The sequence below is a fragment of the Coffea arabica genome, chromosome 11c (genome assembly GCF_036785885.1).
Source record: "Coffea arabica cultivar ET-39 chromosome 11c, Coffea Arabica ET-39 HiFi, whole genome shotgun sequence".
NCBI lineage: Eukaryota > Viridiplantae > Streptophyta > Magnoliopsida > Gentianales > Rubiaceae > Coffea > Coffea arabica.
Window position 1 is genome coordinate 850,790 of NC_092330.1, and position 16,217 is coordinate 867,006.

Sequence of the window (16,217 nt, forward strand, 5' to 3'; positions counted from 1 at the left end):
TTGTTTGGATTATGATTTTCTGCAGAAAAATTTTTATGTTTTCAATAAAAACATTTCTCAGTCGTGTTTTTACCTCACGTATATCAAATCGCTGTAATATATTTTTCTAAAAAACTACTAAAGTCAGGATCTAACAAAAGTGAGAGACTGAATTAGGAGTCAAAAGCACTTGCAAGCTAGAGGCTCCAAAACTTAACCGCATAGGAGCACCATTGCTCTATCTCCACAAAACTATCTCTTACCTTGCACAAGACTTAATTTTACTCCATAATTTTGTTGAGACAATAATTGAAAGATGCCCCCACAAAGAAACAGAAGAGATGTTTGCTCTTCTTGGGAACAATTTTAAGTGTTTGACCTTAGCCAGTGACAGCAACACATCTACCTATCCAACAATGCAAAATGAGATGAAAAATAGGTAAGTCTGATGAATCATGATCTATCAAGACCTATCAAGACCTATCTGGGGTGAAGATATACATCTTGGAAGCATGATAATCCACTGTAGCAGTTAAGCTGCCCACAAACTTTTTCTTCAAAGTCTTGTGCTGCCAAAGATCTCTTACAGTAACAACAGTCTTTAGGGGCAGCCCAATATCTTCCCAGTGGGCCGTGATGGAGTCCCGCCTTGTGCTGCGGTTCACGAGCAGCACTGCTACTCTGTAATCCGAAAGTGGCCCAGCCCATACCTACTTACCCACCAAAAGAAAACAAAAAAAAAAAAGTTAATATAATTTTAGCGACTATTCATCTAATAATTGGTCAGCTGCTGTTAAGATAATAATTACCTCCAAATCACCCAGCATTCGGACCTTTTTAGCTTGAACACCAAACTTATCTGTTTTTGCCAAGGATTGAAGAAGAATCACCAAAAGGGACACTGTTTTTTTTTTTTTTTTTTCCTGGGATAGAATGATGGTAAAAATTCATAGTGAAAAAAATTGGTAAGAAATTTAATTTACCTTGGTTAACTGCAATAACCTCTTCGTTGCCAAGAATTTCCATTGTCTCTTTTGTTATATTATTTACGTCACAGCCAATCAGAAGGGGAGCCTTAATTAATTACATGGCAAGAAACGCAGTCAATATACAAGTTTTTTTTTTATTTAAAAAAAATAAAGAGCATGAAATAGAACAATAAATCAAAAGGAATAATCAAGGAGGAACTCAACTCAGATACCTTGGAAATAGCCCAAATACTGAAGTGGACAATATATTCATTTTTTGTCATTCCTCCATTTCCCACCTCAAGCATGTCAGGATCTGTTTATTGAAATTTTGTAAGAATGACAGTCAATTTCTGATTTTTTTTTTTTTCACAACGATAACATTTATATAACCTATTCTAGCCTAATCTAAGGGGAAAGAAGCCAACGAAACTGCGTCGGAGGAAGCCACTTGAAAGTGGCGGTCACAATTAAATGGCAATAGCCAATTTCTGATTCATTCAACAAAGAATTCACTTGCACAACTTAGCTTCAGATGAATTGGCTGAACAGACAAACTATGGATAGTCAGTGAAAAGTGAAAGCTAACCGTTCCAGCCGCCTGGCCTTGCATATTCTGCATATACTTCATTCTCGTCTGCTCTGGAGACCATGCTGCAGGGTTGTTGTTTAAAGAAGCAAAAGCTTCAATTTATATACTAGCACAACAATTGTAGTCCAAAACATCCCTCCAAACAATGGCATAATAGGTGGAAAAGATAAGATGCATACCTGTCCCAAGTATCACTTATATCATTTGTGGTTCTCCAGCTATTGCCTAAGTTTCCTCCCCATAGAGCAGGGTGCATATCTCCCCTGGCATAGAAAAGCCGGTATCAAGAATCAGGGGTTTATGACCAACTAGAAAGTGCAGAAAGCTAATAGTTACTGGAAATAATAATCCATCCAAAGTTACAGAAAAACTGTCTCTCTTTGTGTGTGTGTGTGTGTATATATATAGAGAGGAAAGAATAAGATCACCATTCACACAGCGAGAAGTATATAGGACGGCCAGCTTTCATCAGGGCATGGGTCATTACAGGATATCTACACAAAGAAGAAGAAGAAGAAGAAATTAGTGTGGAAACCTCATTTTCTCGGACAGGAAATTTATGAAGTTGTTTACAACTTTCGACAGATGATATCTGTGGAAGCTTGGAGCTCCCATAGAACTTTGATTAGCAAGTGCTAATATTTGGCGGCCATGCTCAGAAATGAGATTGCATACCTCTCGACTGGCTTCGAGCCATCGGTGTTGCAGTTATCATACTTGAGATAATCTATACCCTGTGGTGGAACGAGTCAATTACTTGGCACATTGCATTTTCGATTCTATCAATTTCTGTAGTTTGGTTCACCAAATGCATTATCATCAGACAGGAATGACAGCGATGCTTACCCATGATGCAAAGGTCTTTGCATCCTTTTCCTCGTAACCAAGAGAACCTGGCATTTTCTTGCTACAAGTATAATACCTGCATATTTCAACAGATGCATACACCTATTGTAAAAAACTCGGACAGCATAAAATTCAAACCAAAGGTCAATTTGCAAGTAGAGCCAGTGATGATCTTACCCTGCATCCGAGTAGATTCCCAACTTGAGTCCCTTTCTGTGGATATAGTCTGCAAGGGCTTTCATGCCCGAAGGAAATGTAGACTTCTTAGGCACTAGATTTCCCTGAATTTCATTGTTATTTGTCAAGGACCAGTCATAAACAGTTCATCCAAAACCAAAGAAGCTAGACGTTGGCTATTTAAATTCAAGAAAAGTAACCTTGTCATCACGGTTAATTTCTGCCCAGCAATCATCTGGAAAAGATAACATATGTAAAATCATTCTTTCAAACTAGTGTTTGCATGCAAATAGGTAGAGGAAGCTGCATGAAGCCACACGCACATACACAAAAAAAAGAACCGTACCTATGTTCACATATTGATATCCAAGCTTGGACAGGCCAGTTGAAACCAGTGCATCAGCTGTTAAACAAATAGGTTTCACTACTAAGATTAAAGGGACAGAGAATGATGAACAATTTGGAATGACATTAACCTGTGTCTTTGTTCCTTATTAGTATCCTTATTTAAATTAAGCAACATTTGTTTGTCTTAGGACATAATCCAATTCCACTCAGTTTACCATGTTCACGGGGAACCAGATGATTATTTGCAAATTTTCATTACATCTATAGATAGACACCGATTTCTAGATAAAATAAAACAATATTTTTCAATTTGATGCAAGCAAATCAGTGTGCAGACTGAATGTTTTGAGAACGCATGGAAATGTAACTCATAACTAGTAGAAAATAAGTTACAAAATGGCAACAAGGATGTACGTTGCCAAAAAGATTCACACATGGACTTAATCATTCCTTTTGGTTTTAGAGTTTTTTAATTGGAAGTTTTTTAAGAAATCTGGCTCATGAATGAATTAGCACTGATTTGATTTTGCAGAATATGTTAAAGAAGAAGTTGATATCGCACAACTTCGTCAAAGGTGACAACCAAAATTGCATGTGATGAAGAAGAGACGTTGAAGAAAAAGAAACGGATGGTGTGATGAAAGCGACAAGACCACTTTTAACAGTCTGGTCTAGTTTTGATTGGCTGACAAAAGGCAGGTCCTGATAATTGCTCGTCCATGTGAAGGGGTCTAGCTGTGGGGTAGCTGAAAATAATTTTTTTTCAAACACATGGAAAATTTTCTACTACAATGATCTAGCAAGAAACAATAGAAGTATTAAACTTCAGACCAACACCGACTATTTTTAGAGTAGTTGGCCACTAAAAAGGTGGCAAGACTCTATTTAAGTGTGGGTTAAGAAATTGAATTTCGTGGCTTGTATTCTAAAAATTCAGGACTTTCTAAAATATTTTGTCAGTAGGCACGTAGTCACACATCTGGATCGATAATGATTCAATTCCCTCGGATTCCCCTCTTGGCTCCGTTGAGCCACTCTCTTCCCATAGTTTACAGTAAAAATAGATCTATCGTGTTCGAAAAAAAAAAAAAAAAACTTGTGACCAAACCAAACCAAGCCAAGCCATGTGCCCATGACCATGTGTACAAGTAGCCAATTATTTTACCCGTTTCTTTGATAAGTTCCTCGCTAACGTTGCAGGCAAAGTGATTCCAGCTATTCCACCTGCAAGTAAAGACAACAAATCAAACAATAGTCTTTGTTATAATGTCAAAGAAAAGACCAAAACCAAGAGATTAAAACAAGTGATCAAGGACAAAAAGATATATACATTAGAAAACAGGAAGATTCAACAACAAGAACAGGTTGTATCCATACGGCAAAAGAATCAAGTAAACGACTTTTCTCTCTGAAGACCTACCCCATACCCAGTAATTGAGGTGACACGACGCTATAGTAATGATCAATTTGACCAACTGAGAGCCAGATTCACATGAAATGATGGATTAAACATCTCCTTTTTCTCAATGAACTCCCTCATCTTCCATGTAATCCCATCACAATTAACAACATAGTAAACATCAAGATCAAGCAGTTTTGATCTAACGACTAAAATTAATTGAGACACTGGGATTTAAAGGTCCTAATCCCCTTACCTCTCTCATCTCTTGTGAATATATATATATATAGACACACACACACACCTATTATAATCAACTATATGCATAGCTCTTTGACATGGAGTTCTTGAAATAACAGAAACACACAGAGATATATACAAACATAAAAGACAAGAAACTATTAAATAAGAAGAAGATATACAGCCATTCTTTCCAAAAAGGGCAAAAAAAAAGATACACAGCCATCTTAATCAGCACCATGTTTCAGAGAAATGGAAAAAGGAACGATTAATTAATGGATATGTAGTAGTGACTAGTGAGTCACCCCATTGCAGGAGTTATGGCGAGGCCATTGGAGAGCAGACTCCTCCTGCTGCCGCTGGTGGCTGAATTTTCATCACTAATGTCTACTACACTTCTGTTTTCCTCCTCCACATTTGGCAGTTTTCTGGCAGATGCATGGAAACTATAATGGCCGCCACCATGAATATCCAAAAAGAAGATGAATAACAAAACAATAAAGAACTTGGTAGCAGGCGACGAAATTGATGGCTTCTTCCTGTCCTCCATGGACTAGTATTACTTTGTCTGCTACTCAAGTAACTGAGTGACGAGTAGAGAAAATGAAGAAGTGGAAGGCTGAGTCTATCCACGTCCATATTTATACTATGAGAAAGAGCCGTAGGTACGGATGAAAACCAATCATTTTTCTTTCCACTGAAAAAACATTCCGGCCTTCCCCCCGGGGTTATTATCCCTTCTTTTTAGTATCAGACAAATGGCTCATGATCCCACTAAATATGACAAGGGTTGATTATTACATAAATCTCCCAATACCATCTCCTCAATTGTCATATTCTACTTTTGTCACCTAAGTTTCTACATTAGAATCCCTTCCATCAAATCCTCGACTAATTCTCTTTCAAGTCTTATTTGCATAACAGTACAAGTCTTTTTTTTTTTTTATTATAAGTGAAAGGTTTAAAATTCAGATCTTTCTCGCTTATACTTTCTCGTCCCATGCCACCGATTCCATCCCTCCCTCCCTATAATAGTACATACAATAATTTATATAATACAATCAATTATAGATTAAATGTAATTTAAGTACAAAATAAAAAACTACCATTTTTTTCTTTTCAAAAAGATTACACCACTCATATATGGGGTGGCTACAACGTGCCATCCAGTGTTCTATCATCATATCCTACGTAGGTAGTATTAATACTACTAAAGAGCGCCTACTCTGCTTCTTTTAAAAAAAAAAAAAAAAAGTTATATTATTGTTTTTTGAAGTTGATAATAAATTTTCATTTGCATTTATATAATCTTTTGTTACCATGATTTGGTTTTCAAGCCTTTTAGATATACATCATTCGTTGGAATTGCTTACTAATTTTCATTTATGTGTTTTATCTTGTTTCTATATTTTGCTTTTCATACCTTTTGGATATGCCATAGGGAAATACTACGAATGACCTTGTAGTATCATATTCTTGTTAGTTAAATATAGCCATACCACAGGTCACATATATTTCCTTTTGTGGAATCTCCCCTATACTATGTATCTATATATATATATATATATATATATCAAATGCATTAATATTATTTTTAGTTTCATTAAAAGATTTTCCTCGTTTGCTTCCTTGTGCCCTCAAGCAAGTACCAACAAATGTATGTACTCTAGCGCAACTCAAATTTCTTAAATAAATCTTGCATAAAATGCGAGTAAATTACATTTTCACTTAACTTTTTTTCTTTTAAATTGGAGGCACTAGAATAGAGACTCAAGCCCTGTTTGATAACTCGATTCAACACTTAATGCATTCAGGTCTTAACATGTTCAGACGGATTTGATAACTAAAAATTGAATATCTAAATTAATTAAATGACATTGAATTTTCTATGCAAAACATACTTCCAAAAATAAATATTGAACTACGCACTTTTAAGTGATATATACTCAATGCATCAAATTTAGTACTTAATGATATAATAACTTAATAGATTCAGATTTCAGTTTTATCAAGCGCACTCTTAATAGAATAGAAGGGATTAAATTCCTATTTTCTCAAGTTGTAGTATCTAGATATCCTATTTACAAGAACTGCAAGGGTCTGGTGAGATATAAATCAATTAAATCTTTACTGCAGATTCGGCACACAGAGGATAAGAATGCTTTTTATGGATAAACACTTCTCCATTATGCGTACACGTAAATCGGTTTTGAGATTCCAGTGTATCCGGCGCTTCAAGCTCTATCCAACGTCAAAGAATTACGAGTCTAAAAATTACAATTTGAAATCTGTTAAGTTATCGAATCTTTAAATATTAAAATCAAACATTCATTCGAGTATATACTGACTTGATCGTCAGAGTGATCCTAGGGGAGGAATCTTGCCATTCACTTCGGACAAGCAAACTTATCACACCTCACTTGAGAGAGGACTGATTTAGGTCGGTTCTGCTGCCCACCAGAAATCACCTCTTCATTTTACATTAAGTGACAAGTGAATACTTTATCATTTATTTTTTTTAAAAAATAAATTTTATCTAAAACAGTCGATATCATTTAATTAACTAAGATGTTCTATTTTTTTTATTATGAAAGAACGGTATCGTCGTATCCACGGAGTTCTTCGGAAGTCTTGAGCCCCTTAGTAGAAAAGGTCACGGTCAAATTCAAGACCTCACTCGTCAAAAAGAAAATGAACGGTAGCGTGGTGTCCATGGAGTTGGGGGAGGTCTCCAAACTCCAGCAGCGCCTAATAGAACGCCGCCACGCTCAAAAGCAAGACGTATAAGCAGGGAAGTTAAGGCAGGTTGCTTGTCAAGCTTTTTCAGAAAGGAGTAGTGGGACAAAAAGACCAAATTCAAGGAAACCAACGTCCGTTGGTGGTTTGTGGCACTTCTGCGTCTTGGACTTGGATTACTGCTCCATTTAACCCGCTACACGACTCCCCTCCTGTCTCCCTCCATGTCATCGTTGCTACCTTGTACACTTCTTCTGAATTTAGGAGCACAAGGGGAAATTTTGTTTTATTGTTTTTGGTTGTTTCAACTGTATAATAAGATTCTATTGAGCGAGCAGATATGATGTACACGTTGTTGTTGATCATCAGTTACTTCTGAACGCCGCTGCGCGAATCACACCCTACAAGACGTGTGTAACGGGACAATACAAACTTAGGTGGCGTTTGGCTTATGCCTTGGAATCGGATTTGAATTTGGGATCATTCATTCATCCTGGGTTTGGAACGGAGTCAATCATTCCAATAAATCTATGTTTGGTTCAGTACCAGGAATGTATATCATTACTATAGTTGCTGTTTGGTTCGTTGGCTCTTTTGAAATGGGATATAAGAAATTTTCACTAATTAAATGTATTAATATAAATGTATTAGTAAATTTAGTATAACTAATTAATGATTTATATTAGAAGACATATATATAATTATTAGTATAATTGATAATATCAATTATATTATATATACTAATATACATTATATAATACGTATAACTAATAATATCATTATTATACATTTGTAACTAATTATATTAAATATTATCTATATAATTATATAAATATACAATATATATTAATTATACTAATATATTATATAATTATAATGTATATTATATATCAAATATAATTATTATTATATTTATAATAATTATTATAAATATAAATATATAATATATTGTTATTATATACACATATATATTATAATTATATGCACATATAATATACATTTATAAATATATTATTATATAATATTAATAAATTTATAATATCTATTATATAAATATAATTATATTTAATTAAATAATTATAATATAATATTTATATAATATATTATATGTGTATATAACAATTATAAATATAAATATATTATTATTATAAATATATTATATAATTATACTAATATTATAATAAAAATTTAGACTGCTATTTTCCTAAAATACCCTCACATTAAATATGGTACAACTTTATGGGAACTTGAATTGATGGTAAAAAAAGAATCAACTCTCATTAAATGGGATAGGTTTATAGTAACAACTACTTACATTGAATAAGGGTATTTTAGAAAAATTAAAATACAACTACATTTTTCAATTGGAAAGTGGACTACAATTTCGGACAGATGAAAAAGGAATATAGCACTATCAAAGTGGGACGGAGGAAGTAATATTTTTCCTTTTCTTCTAATTTTTGTCTTTCTATGGATTTTAATTCAGAATATTTGTGCCAAAGTAAATCTACTTTTGCTCGTCTAATATTTCTGAGAAATGATGAGGGATAGTGATGTGCTACTTTTGCTAATCTAAATTCTTCTATTTCTATTTATGCTAAACACTGATCTGATATTTCTAAATCTTCTAAAATTTTATCAAAATAATAATAAGTATCTGATTGTTTAAGAGTTGCTAATGCTATTCTATATGAATTTTCTTGACTAGTTGTGAACTGAAAAGGTGATTCAAAATTCATACAGAGTTTATATGCAAAAATTATAAACTATATGATAAACTTTTTGGTTCAAAAATTATATGAGGACTCGGTACTTGATAGAGGTTAGAGAAATTATACTTTCCTTGCTTTAATTCCAAAGTTTCCTTCTGATGCTACGAGAGTTGGAATCTTGTTTTTTAGAGGTTTGCCTCACCAGATCTTCCCCTTACGCCTTGCAGTATTCTTGACCGAACAGCTAAGATGGGTACTACACTGTCTTTTGGACTTTTAAGACTCCAAAATAGGGTATCTCTCTCAAAGTTTCCGGTTATTTGGATTAAATCTAGGGTAGGCTGTACTAATTTCTATTCTATGTTTCCCTTTCCTCTCAATAATAATATGACTAGAAAGATTAAGCTTTGCAAAGGGTGTTTAGAACTGAATATATGGAATGCTTTGTAATTTACAGGTTATGAAAGCATCGTACTCAACAATGGTTTGAGACTGGTGCTTTTATAGGCTTGTTATTCAGATTTGAAATCCGGACTTGTGTTTCCTAATTATTTTTGCGGATTTCAATTTAGTTGGAATCCGGTATCTAGTCTATGAAGCCAACAATGGCCCAAATTTTCAAAAAGCTATGTCAAAAAACTATATGGCCTATAATGGCCAAAATTTTCAAAAAGCTATATGGCCGACAATCTTTTTAGTACTTTTATTTACAATTGTAAGGTATGTACAATAATGTGTTCGGGTCCTATTATCCTTCCATCATTTTTTCGATGTTGTGGAGTTCTTCTGGTCCCATTGTTTGCCAATAATGATCGTTGTCTTCTTGTCCTTCTTCAATTTCTCCTTCAAAGCTCTTTCTCCCATATAATCATTTAAGTACTGCTGGAATAGTTAGCAAAGAAGATAAAAATTATAATAGCCTTATTGATCTAGTAATATCTTTAGGAGAATCTTTAGAAAAACATAAAGAAAATAATTCTCGGATAATAGAAAATTTATTAGAACAAAAAATAAAAATAAAATAATAAAGACACTAGTAGAAAATCAGGATTACTTAAAAGAACAAAATAATAAGATAATAAAAAGAATAAAATATTTAGAAGAACTAAAACAATTAAAAATAGAACATAAAATCAACATAGAAAAAACAACTAAAGAAGTATTAGAAGAAATAAGACAAAAATCTATAGAATTGAAACAATCTTATAATCAAGTAGAAGTACTATTACATAAAATAGAAAAAATTATCTTAAGCTAATATATGAGTAGTAATAGTAATAAGCCACTTCCCTCACACTATGTCTTTTATCCAGATTATCTAAAAACATTAGAAGAATTAAAATATTATCATCAAGATTCGCTAGGATTAACAGATTATTCAGGAGCTAGTGCATCAGATAAAATATATCCTAAACAAAATAACGCTATAATAGCATTATTAATATCCTTACATAAAAAAGTATATACAATAATAGTAAAGGTCAGAATACTACAAATAGATAAGTTTGAAAAAGATTTAGAAGAAATAACAGACCAATTTAAAAGATTACGTGTAACAAAGAAAGAAAGCAAACCACATCTTAGTAATATATTTTCAGTAAATCCTAAACCATAAAAATTTTAAGATGGCTAGTAGAATATCATTTTCAGGACCTAGTAGGACAGTAAATGAAAATACACAAGTAGGAACTAGTGTATTAAATATAGGAAGACAATTAAGAAGGAATAGAAGCATGCATGTAGAAGAAGCAATAGACGTAGATAGAGACTTAGAAATATATAGAAATAATGAAATAAGTTTATTAAACCCAAGAACCTTATACTCAGTAGGATTCCTTAGAAGTAATACAGGATTATTTAGACAAATCAGAGAAGAACCAGTGAGCGCATTAAGTAATCCCGTAAATCTTAGAATGATAACACAACAAAGCATAAATCAAATCAGAAGACAATATACATATATGCATATAGGATTAATAGTTATAGGAATAAAAGGACTAACAAGAAAAGGATTGGGGAAAAAAGTATTATTAGCAGTATTAGATAAGAGACATAAAAAAGTAGAAGATGCATTGATAGCCAGTATGGAAGTAGATATGAATCAAAATGGAGGAATATTTTATTGCAGCCCAGATTTTATGATAACTTTAGAAGACATAAAAAATTTAGAAATAGGAATACAAATTAAAGGATATGAAAATTTTCAAGAAGACAATTTAACAATAAGTATCGGATTTATAGGAAAATTAACAAATAGTAGTAAAACCAGATTTAAGGTAGAAATAAAGCCAATAGTAGAAGCTATGGCAAGTAAAGGAATAAAATTAATAAAACCAATAGAAGTAAGCTCAGAAAACTTGGCAGGAGAAGAATGGGAGATTAGTAAATTCATAGAAGAAAATAATCCAATGGTACCAAAAAATAGTATAATATATAAAAATAGTCAAGGAAGAACAAGCCTTAGATTTTTCAATTACGAACCAACAGCTTTAGGAACAGATAATGAAGAAATAGACAAATCTGACGTAGAATCAGACCTTATAGAAATAAATTTATTAGATGAAGAATTAATAGAAATAAATCACAGGATTCTTTATCCAAAAGAATTAAAAATGGACTTAACAGAGAAAGAACTATTTGATTTAGAAAGAAAATTAGAAGCAAATGGACAAATAGCATTAAACGAAGTATTATACTATGAAAACATAGGAAATATTAGAGTTAAAAAAGAAGAAGAAATCTTTGAAATAGATAATTTAGAAGTAGCCAGTATAATATCATATAGAGAATTAATGGATCAACAACAACAAAGTGGGGAAAGTAGTAACAGACCAACAGATATGCAAACTGATCCTAGTCAAACAGGAAATGTCAAAACATACGAACCAGGACAACCACCCAGGATAGTCTATAATGAATATAGAGAACCAGAGGAAAAATATAGTTCTAAGGGAAAAAGAAGACCATTAGAATTAGAAATAAAAGAACATTCAGTAGATGAAGGAAAAACTTTAATGTTAACATCTTACGATCCACAAATGATAGAAGATGTAATAGGAAGTTGGAAAGCCAGGATAGTAAGAAATTATATACAAAAAGGATTCGATCATAACGTAATAGAAATGTATACATACTTAGAAACATTTTTAGGAGGAGTAGCAAGAGCAGCATGGAAAGCATTTAAACAGAAATTTCTAGATAGGTTACAACAAGATCAGGCACATGGAGTCAATCCAATGAATTTTATCAATCGAGTAGAAGAAATTCTATTAGCAACAAGCCCAAACAGAGGAGGAGTAATGACACAGATAGAATCAGTAAGAAAACTAGAACAATTATCAATTACAAATTAAAAATATATTAAACCTTTTCTACAAGACTTTTTATATTATAGTTGTTTAGCAGGATGTTTTTATGATGAAGGAATTATAGAAAAATTATTTGCAAAACTACCAGACGACTTAGGAAAGAAAATATATACCTTATACAAAGCAACGCCTATGGAACCAACATTAAAAAATGTGAGTACGACAATAAGATTTATAATCAATAGGCTAGTAGAAGAATGTACTTTTATAAAAATACAAAGGCAATTAAAAGGAGAATATAGTTTTTGCTCAGAAATATACACACCACAAAAATATGGAGAAAAAGAAAATATAGAAAGCCTTATAAAAATTATAAAAGATACCCTAGAAAACAATATTATCTTAGAAAAAGCAAAGCTAGAAAACCATTTCTTAAAAAGAACATCATGTTAGAAGATATAGACCAGAAAGAACTTATGGAAATAGATTATCTTGTTTTATTTGTAAACAACCAAATCATTTAGCAACAAATTGTCCACAAAAACATAACTCTTTCAATAGGGAAGCTCACTTAATAGAATTATTTTCAGAAGATTTAATAGAAATAGATGATAATATACTAGAAACGGAAAGTATTTACAGTATAGTATCTGAAGACTTAAATTTAACAGATTTTATAGAACAAGAAGACACAAGTTTTATAGATGAAATTTTAGAAAAATCAGAAAATAGAACTATCATGGATAATATATATTTAGAAGAAATGAAAGAAGATTTTAAAGTATTAGAAGACTTAGAACTAGTTGAAGTAGAATATATCCATAAATGGAAACATAGGAAAGGAAATTATAATAAACCATGTTATAACTGTAATAAATATCCGTCAATAGAATTAAGATTTCAATGTCAATTATGTTATATAGAAGGATGCAAATTCTGTTTAGAAAAATTTACACAGGAATATGTTTTAATAGAAAATATTAAAAAAGAAAAAATTGAAGAAAATCTGCCTTTAGAACATTATTTAGAAAGAAGGATAAGAATCTTAGAAAATAAAGTTGAACATTTAGAGCAAAAAATAGAAAAATTAAACAAGGGAAAAATAATAGAAAGCGAAGTATATATCGAAAACATAGATCTAGAAATCTTTTCAGAAATAGAAGAAATAAAACATAATTATGATTTAGAATTATTACAAGCAGGAACATCAAATATAACGTCCATAGAAGTAAAAACTCGAATAAAAATAAGAGATTTTGAAACATAATTATTAGCAGTAATAGACACAGGAGCTAGTAATATAGTAATCCAACAAGAATTAATTCCAGAAAAATATTATGAAAAAGCATACCATATTAGAACAGTTAGACAAATGGATGGAAGTACATATACATATGATACAACATTACATAATTCTTTATTGTTTTTTGATATAGATAACATACACTGTACACAACCATATCCGGTAACAGAAATATATATTAGAAGTTTTCCTTATCAAATGAGATTAGGACTATCATTTATTTTACAGGCATATCATGGCATGATCCTTACCAGAACAGGATTAACATTTCTTAGAGAACATTTTCTACCATATAATACTTTTTTAACAAGCAATAAATTCAAAATAAATAAAGATGATAAATTTACAAATAAACAAACAAGATTTTTAGGACTAGAAGGAAAAGATAATTGTAAATGTGATATAAAAGGTAGCTGTAAGAATGATTCAACCCAAGAATATAGGGGGGAAGGATCAGGAAACTAATTCTTTTGACAATATGGAAATGACTGAAGAAAGGCCTTTATACTTGTCACAAAGAATTCAAACTTGCTTAGAAGATGAAGAAATTAAAGAATATTTAGAGATAGAAAATTACGACACAATAGAAACTATTTTAAATAATAAAAAATTATATAATCTGTTAGATACAGGACATAGAGATATAGATCAACTAATAAGTGAATTAGAAAAATTAGAAATTTTTGGAGAAAATCCAACAATTCATTGGGATAAGGACAAAACAGAATGTAAATTAGATATTTTAAATCCAAATCTAAAAATCAGCACAGCAAAAATAGAAGCTAGTAATAACGATATAAAAGAATTCGAAATGCATATAGCAGATCTAAACAAGTTAAAAATAATTAGAAGAAATACTAGCCCACATAGAAGTGCAGCATTCATAGTTAAAAAACATAGTGAAATAGTTAGAAGAAAAAGTAGAATGGTAATAAATTATAAGAGACTAAATGATAATACTAAAGAAGATAGCTATGATATACCAGATAAAAACGAGCTAATAAATAGAATCCAATATAGATATATTTTTAGTAAATTTGATTGTAAGTCAGGATTTTGGCAAGTTAAAATGCATAAAGACAGTATAGAATGAACAGCTTTTACATGTCCTTTAGGACATTATGAATGGTTAGAAATGCCTTTTGGGTTAAAAAATGCACCAGTCATATTCCAAAGAAAAATGGATAATATTTTTAATAAATATAAAGAGTTTGTCATAATATATATAGATGATATTTTAGTATTCTCAAAAAACAAAGAAGAACATATAAGTCATCTAAAATTAGTTTTCTCCGAATTTATTAAACATGGAATAATAATCAGTAGTAAAAAAGTACAATTTTTTAGAAAAAATATAGAATTCTTAGGAACCGAAATAGGACAAGAAAAAATAAAATTACAACCAGATATTGTAAAAAGGTTCTAGAATTTCTAGACAAGATAGAAGAAACAAAGAAACTCCAACAATTCTTAGGATTATTAAATTATGCAAGACCTTTTGTTAAAAATTTAAATAATTTGGTAGCACCATTGTATAATAAAACCTCTATAAAGGGGCAAAAATTCTTTAACAAAGAAGACGTCAAACTAATACAAGAAATTAAACAAACAATAAGCAATTTACATGATCTAAAATTACCATTAGATACGGATTACTTGATAATAGAATGTGATGGCAGTAGTACCGGATGGGGAGCAGTTCTTTTTGCAAAACCAAATAAGTATAGCAGTAAAAATAGTGAACAAATCTGTAGATATGCTAGTGAAAAATATAAGGAAAAAGGCAACAGGAGTAGTATAGATAATGAATTATTAGCAGTAAAGTATAGTTTAGATAATTTTAGACTTTTTATAATCAATAAATCTGAAATAACTATTAGAACAGATTGTGAAGCAATAAAAAAGTTCTTTGATAAACATAATGAAAAAAGAAATTCTACTAGAAGATGGTTAAATTTGGTAGATAGCATTATTGGTAATGGATATAAAGTAATTTTCGAACACATTAAAGGTAAAAATAATAGTTTAGCAGATTTTTTATCACGACTTTTTAATAATTCTTCTGATCTCTTAGCAGATGGCATATAACTTCCAGAAAGTTAAAATTGGCCAGTGGGAACTTACAAAGTATCCTAAAGGTACAAGTCTACATTTCCATAGTCAAGAGGAAGGTAATTTAGAAGACATCCAGCAGAATATCTTAAATAACCTCTGGAATAGCAGAAATAGCACTGATAAAGTTAGAAATCTTAATATCTTAGCATTTTATTTTAGCAATCTTCCAAAACAAAGCTTTTCATATTATGTAGTAGTTAAAGGAAAAATACCTGGAATCTATTCCAAATGGATTTCCGTTATAGAACAAATAAATCATTTTCGTAATCCTTTATGGAAAGCATTTCATAGCATACATGAAGCACTAGAATTTGTTAGGCAAAATATAGGAACAACATTTTTTGTAGATTTTAAAGCTAGCATGGATAGCATGAGAGTTCCAGTATATCAAAATACAGATGCCTCTAGTAGTAGTAGAAATTATCAATATGCATTAGAAAAAGATAACACAAATTAAATTAGGATTTTGTAGACACTGCAAGAGCATGGAGCAA

At 31.2% G+C, this 16,217-nt stretch overlaps 1 protein-coding gene across 1 annotated transcript; it reads right to left on the reverse strand.

The window, feature by feature from the left end:
• Positions 1-238: 238 nt before the first annotated feature.
• On the reverse strand, positions 239-5,173 carry LOC113715518 (alpha-galactosidase 1-like). Its single transcript, XM_027239738.2, has 14 exons — positions 4,855-5,173; positions 4,076-4,134; positions 2,909-2,965; positions 2,763-2,797; positions 2,563-2,666; positions 2,386-2,461; positions 2,215-2,273; positions 1,968-2,033; positions 1,719-1,802; positions 1,537-1,601; positions 1,181-1,263; positions 963-1,053; positions 789-838; positions 239-689 (listed from the first exon to the last, which is right to left on the reverse strand). Exons 1-14 carry the CDS (start codon positions 5,097-5,099, stop codon positions 453-455), a joined length of 1,311 nt encoding a protein of 436 aa, XP_027095539.1. The 5' UTR covers positions 5,100-5,173; the 3' UTR covers positions 239-452.
• Between the last annotated feature and the right edge of the window lie 11,044 nt (positions 5,174-16,217).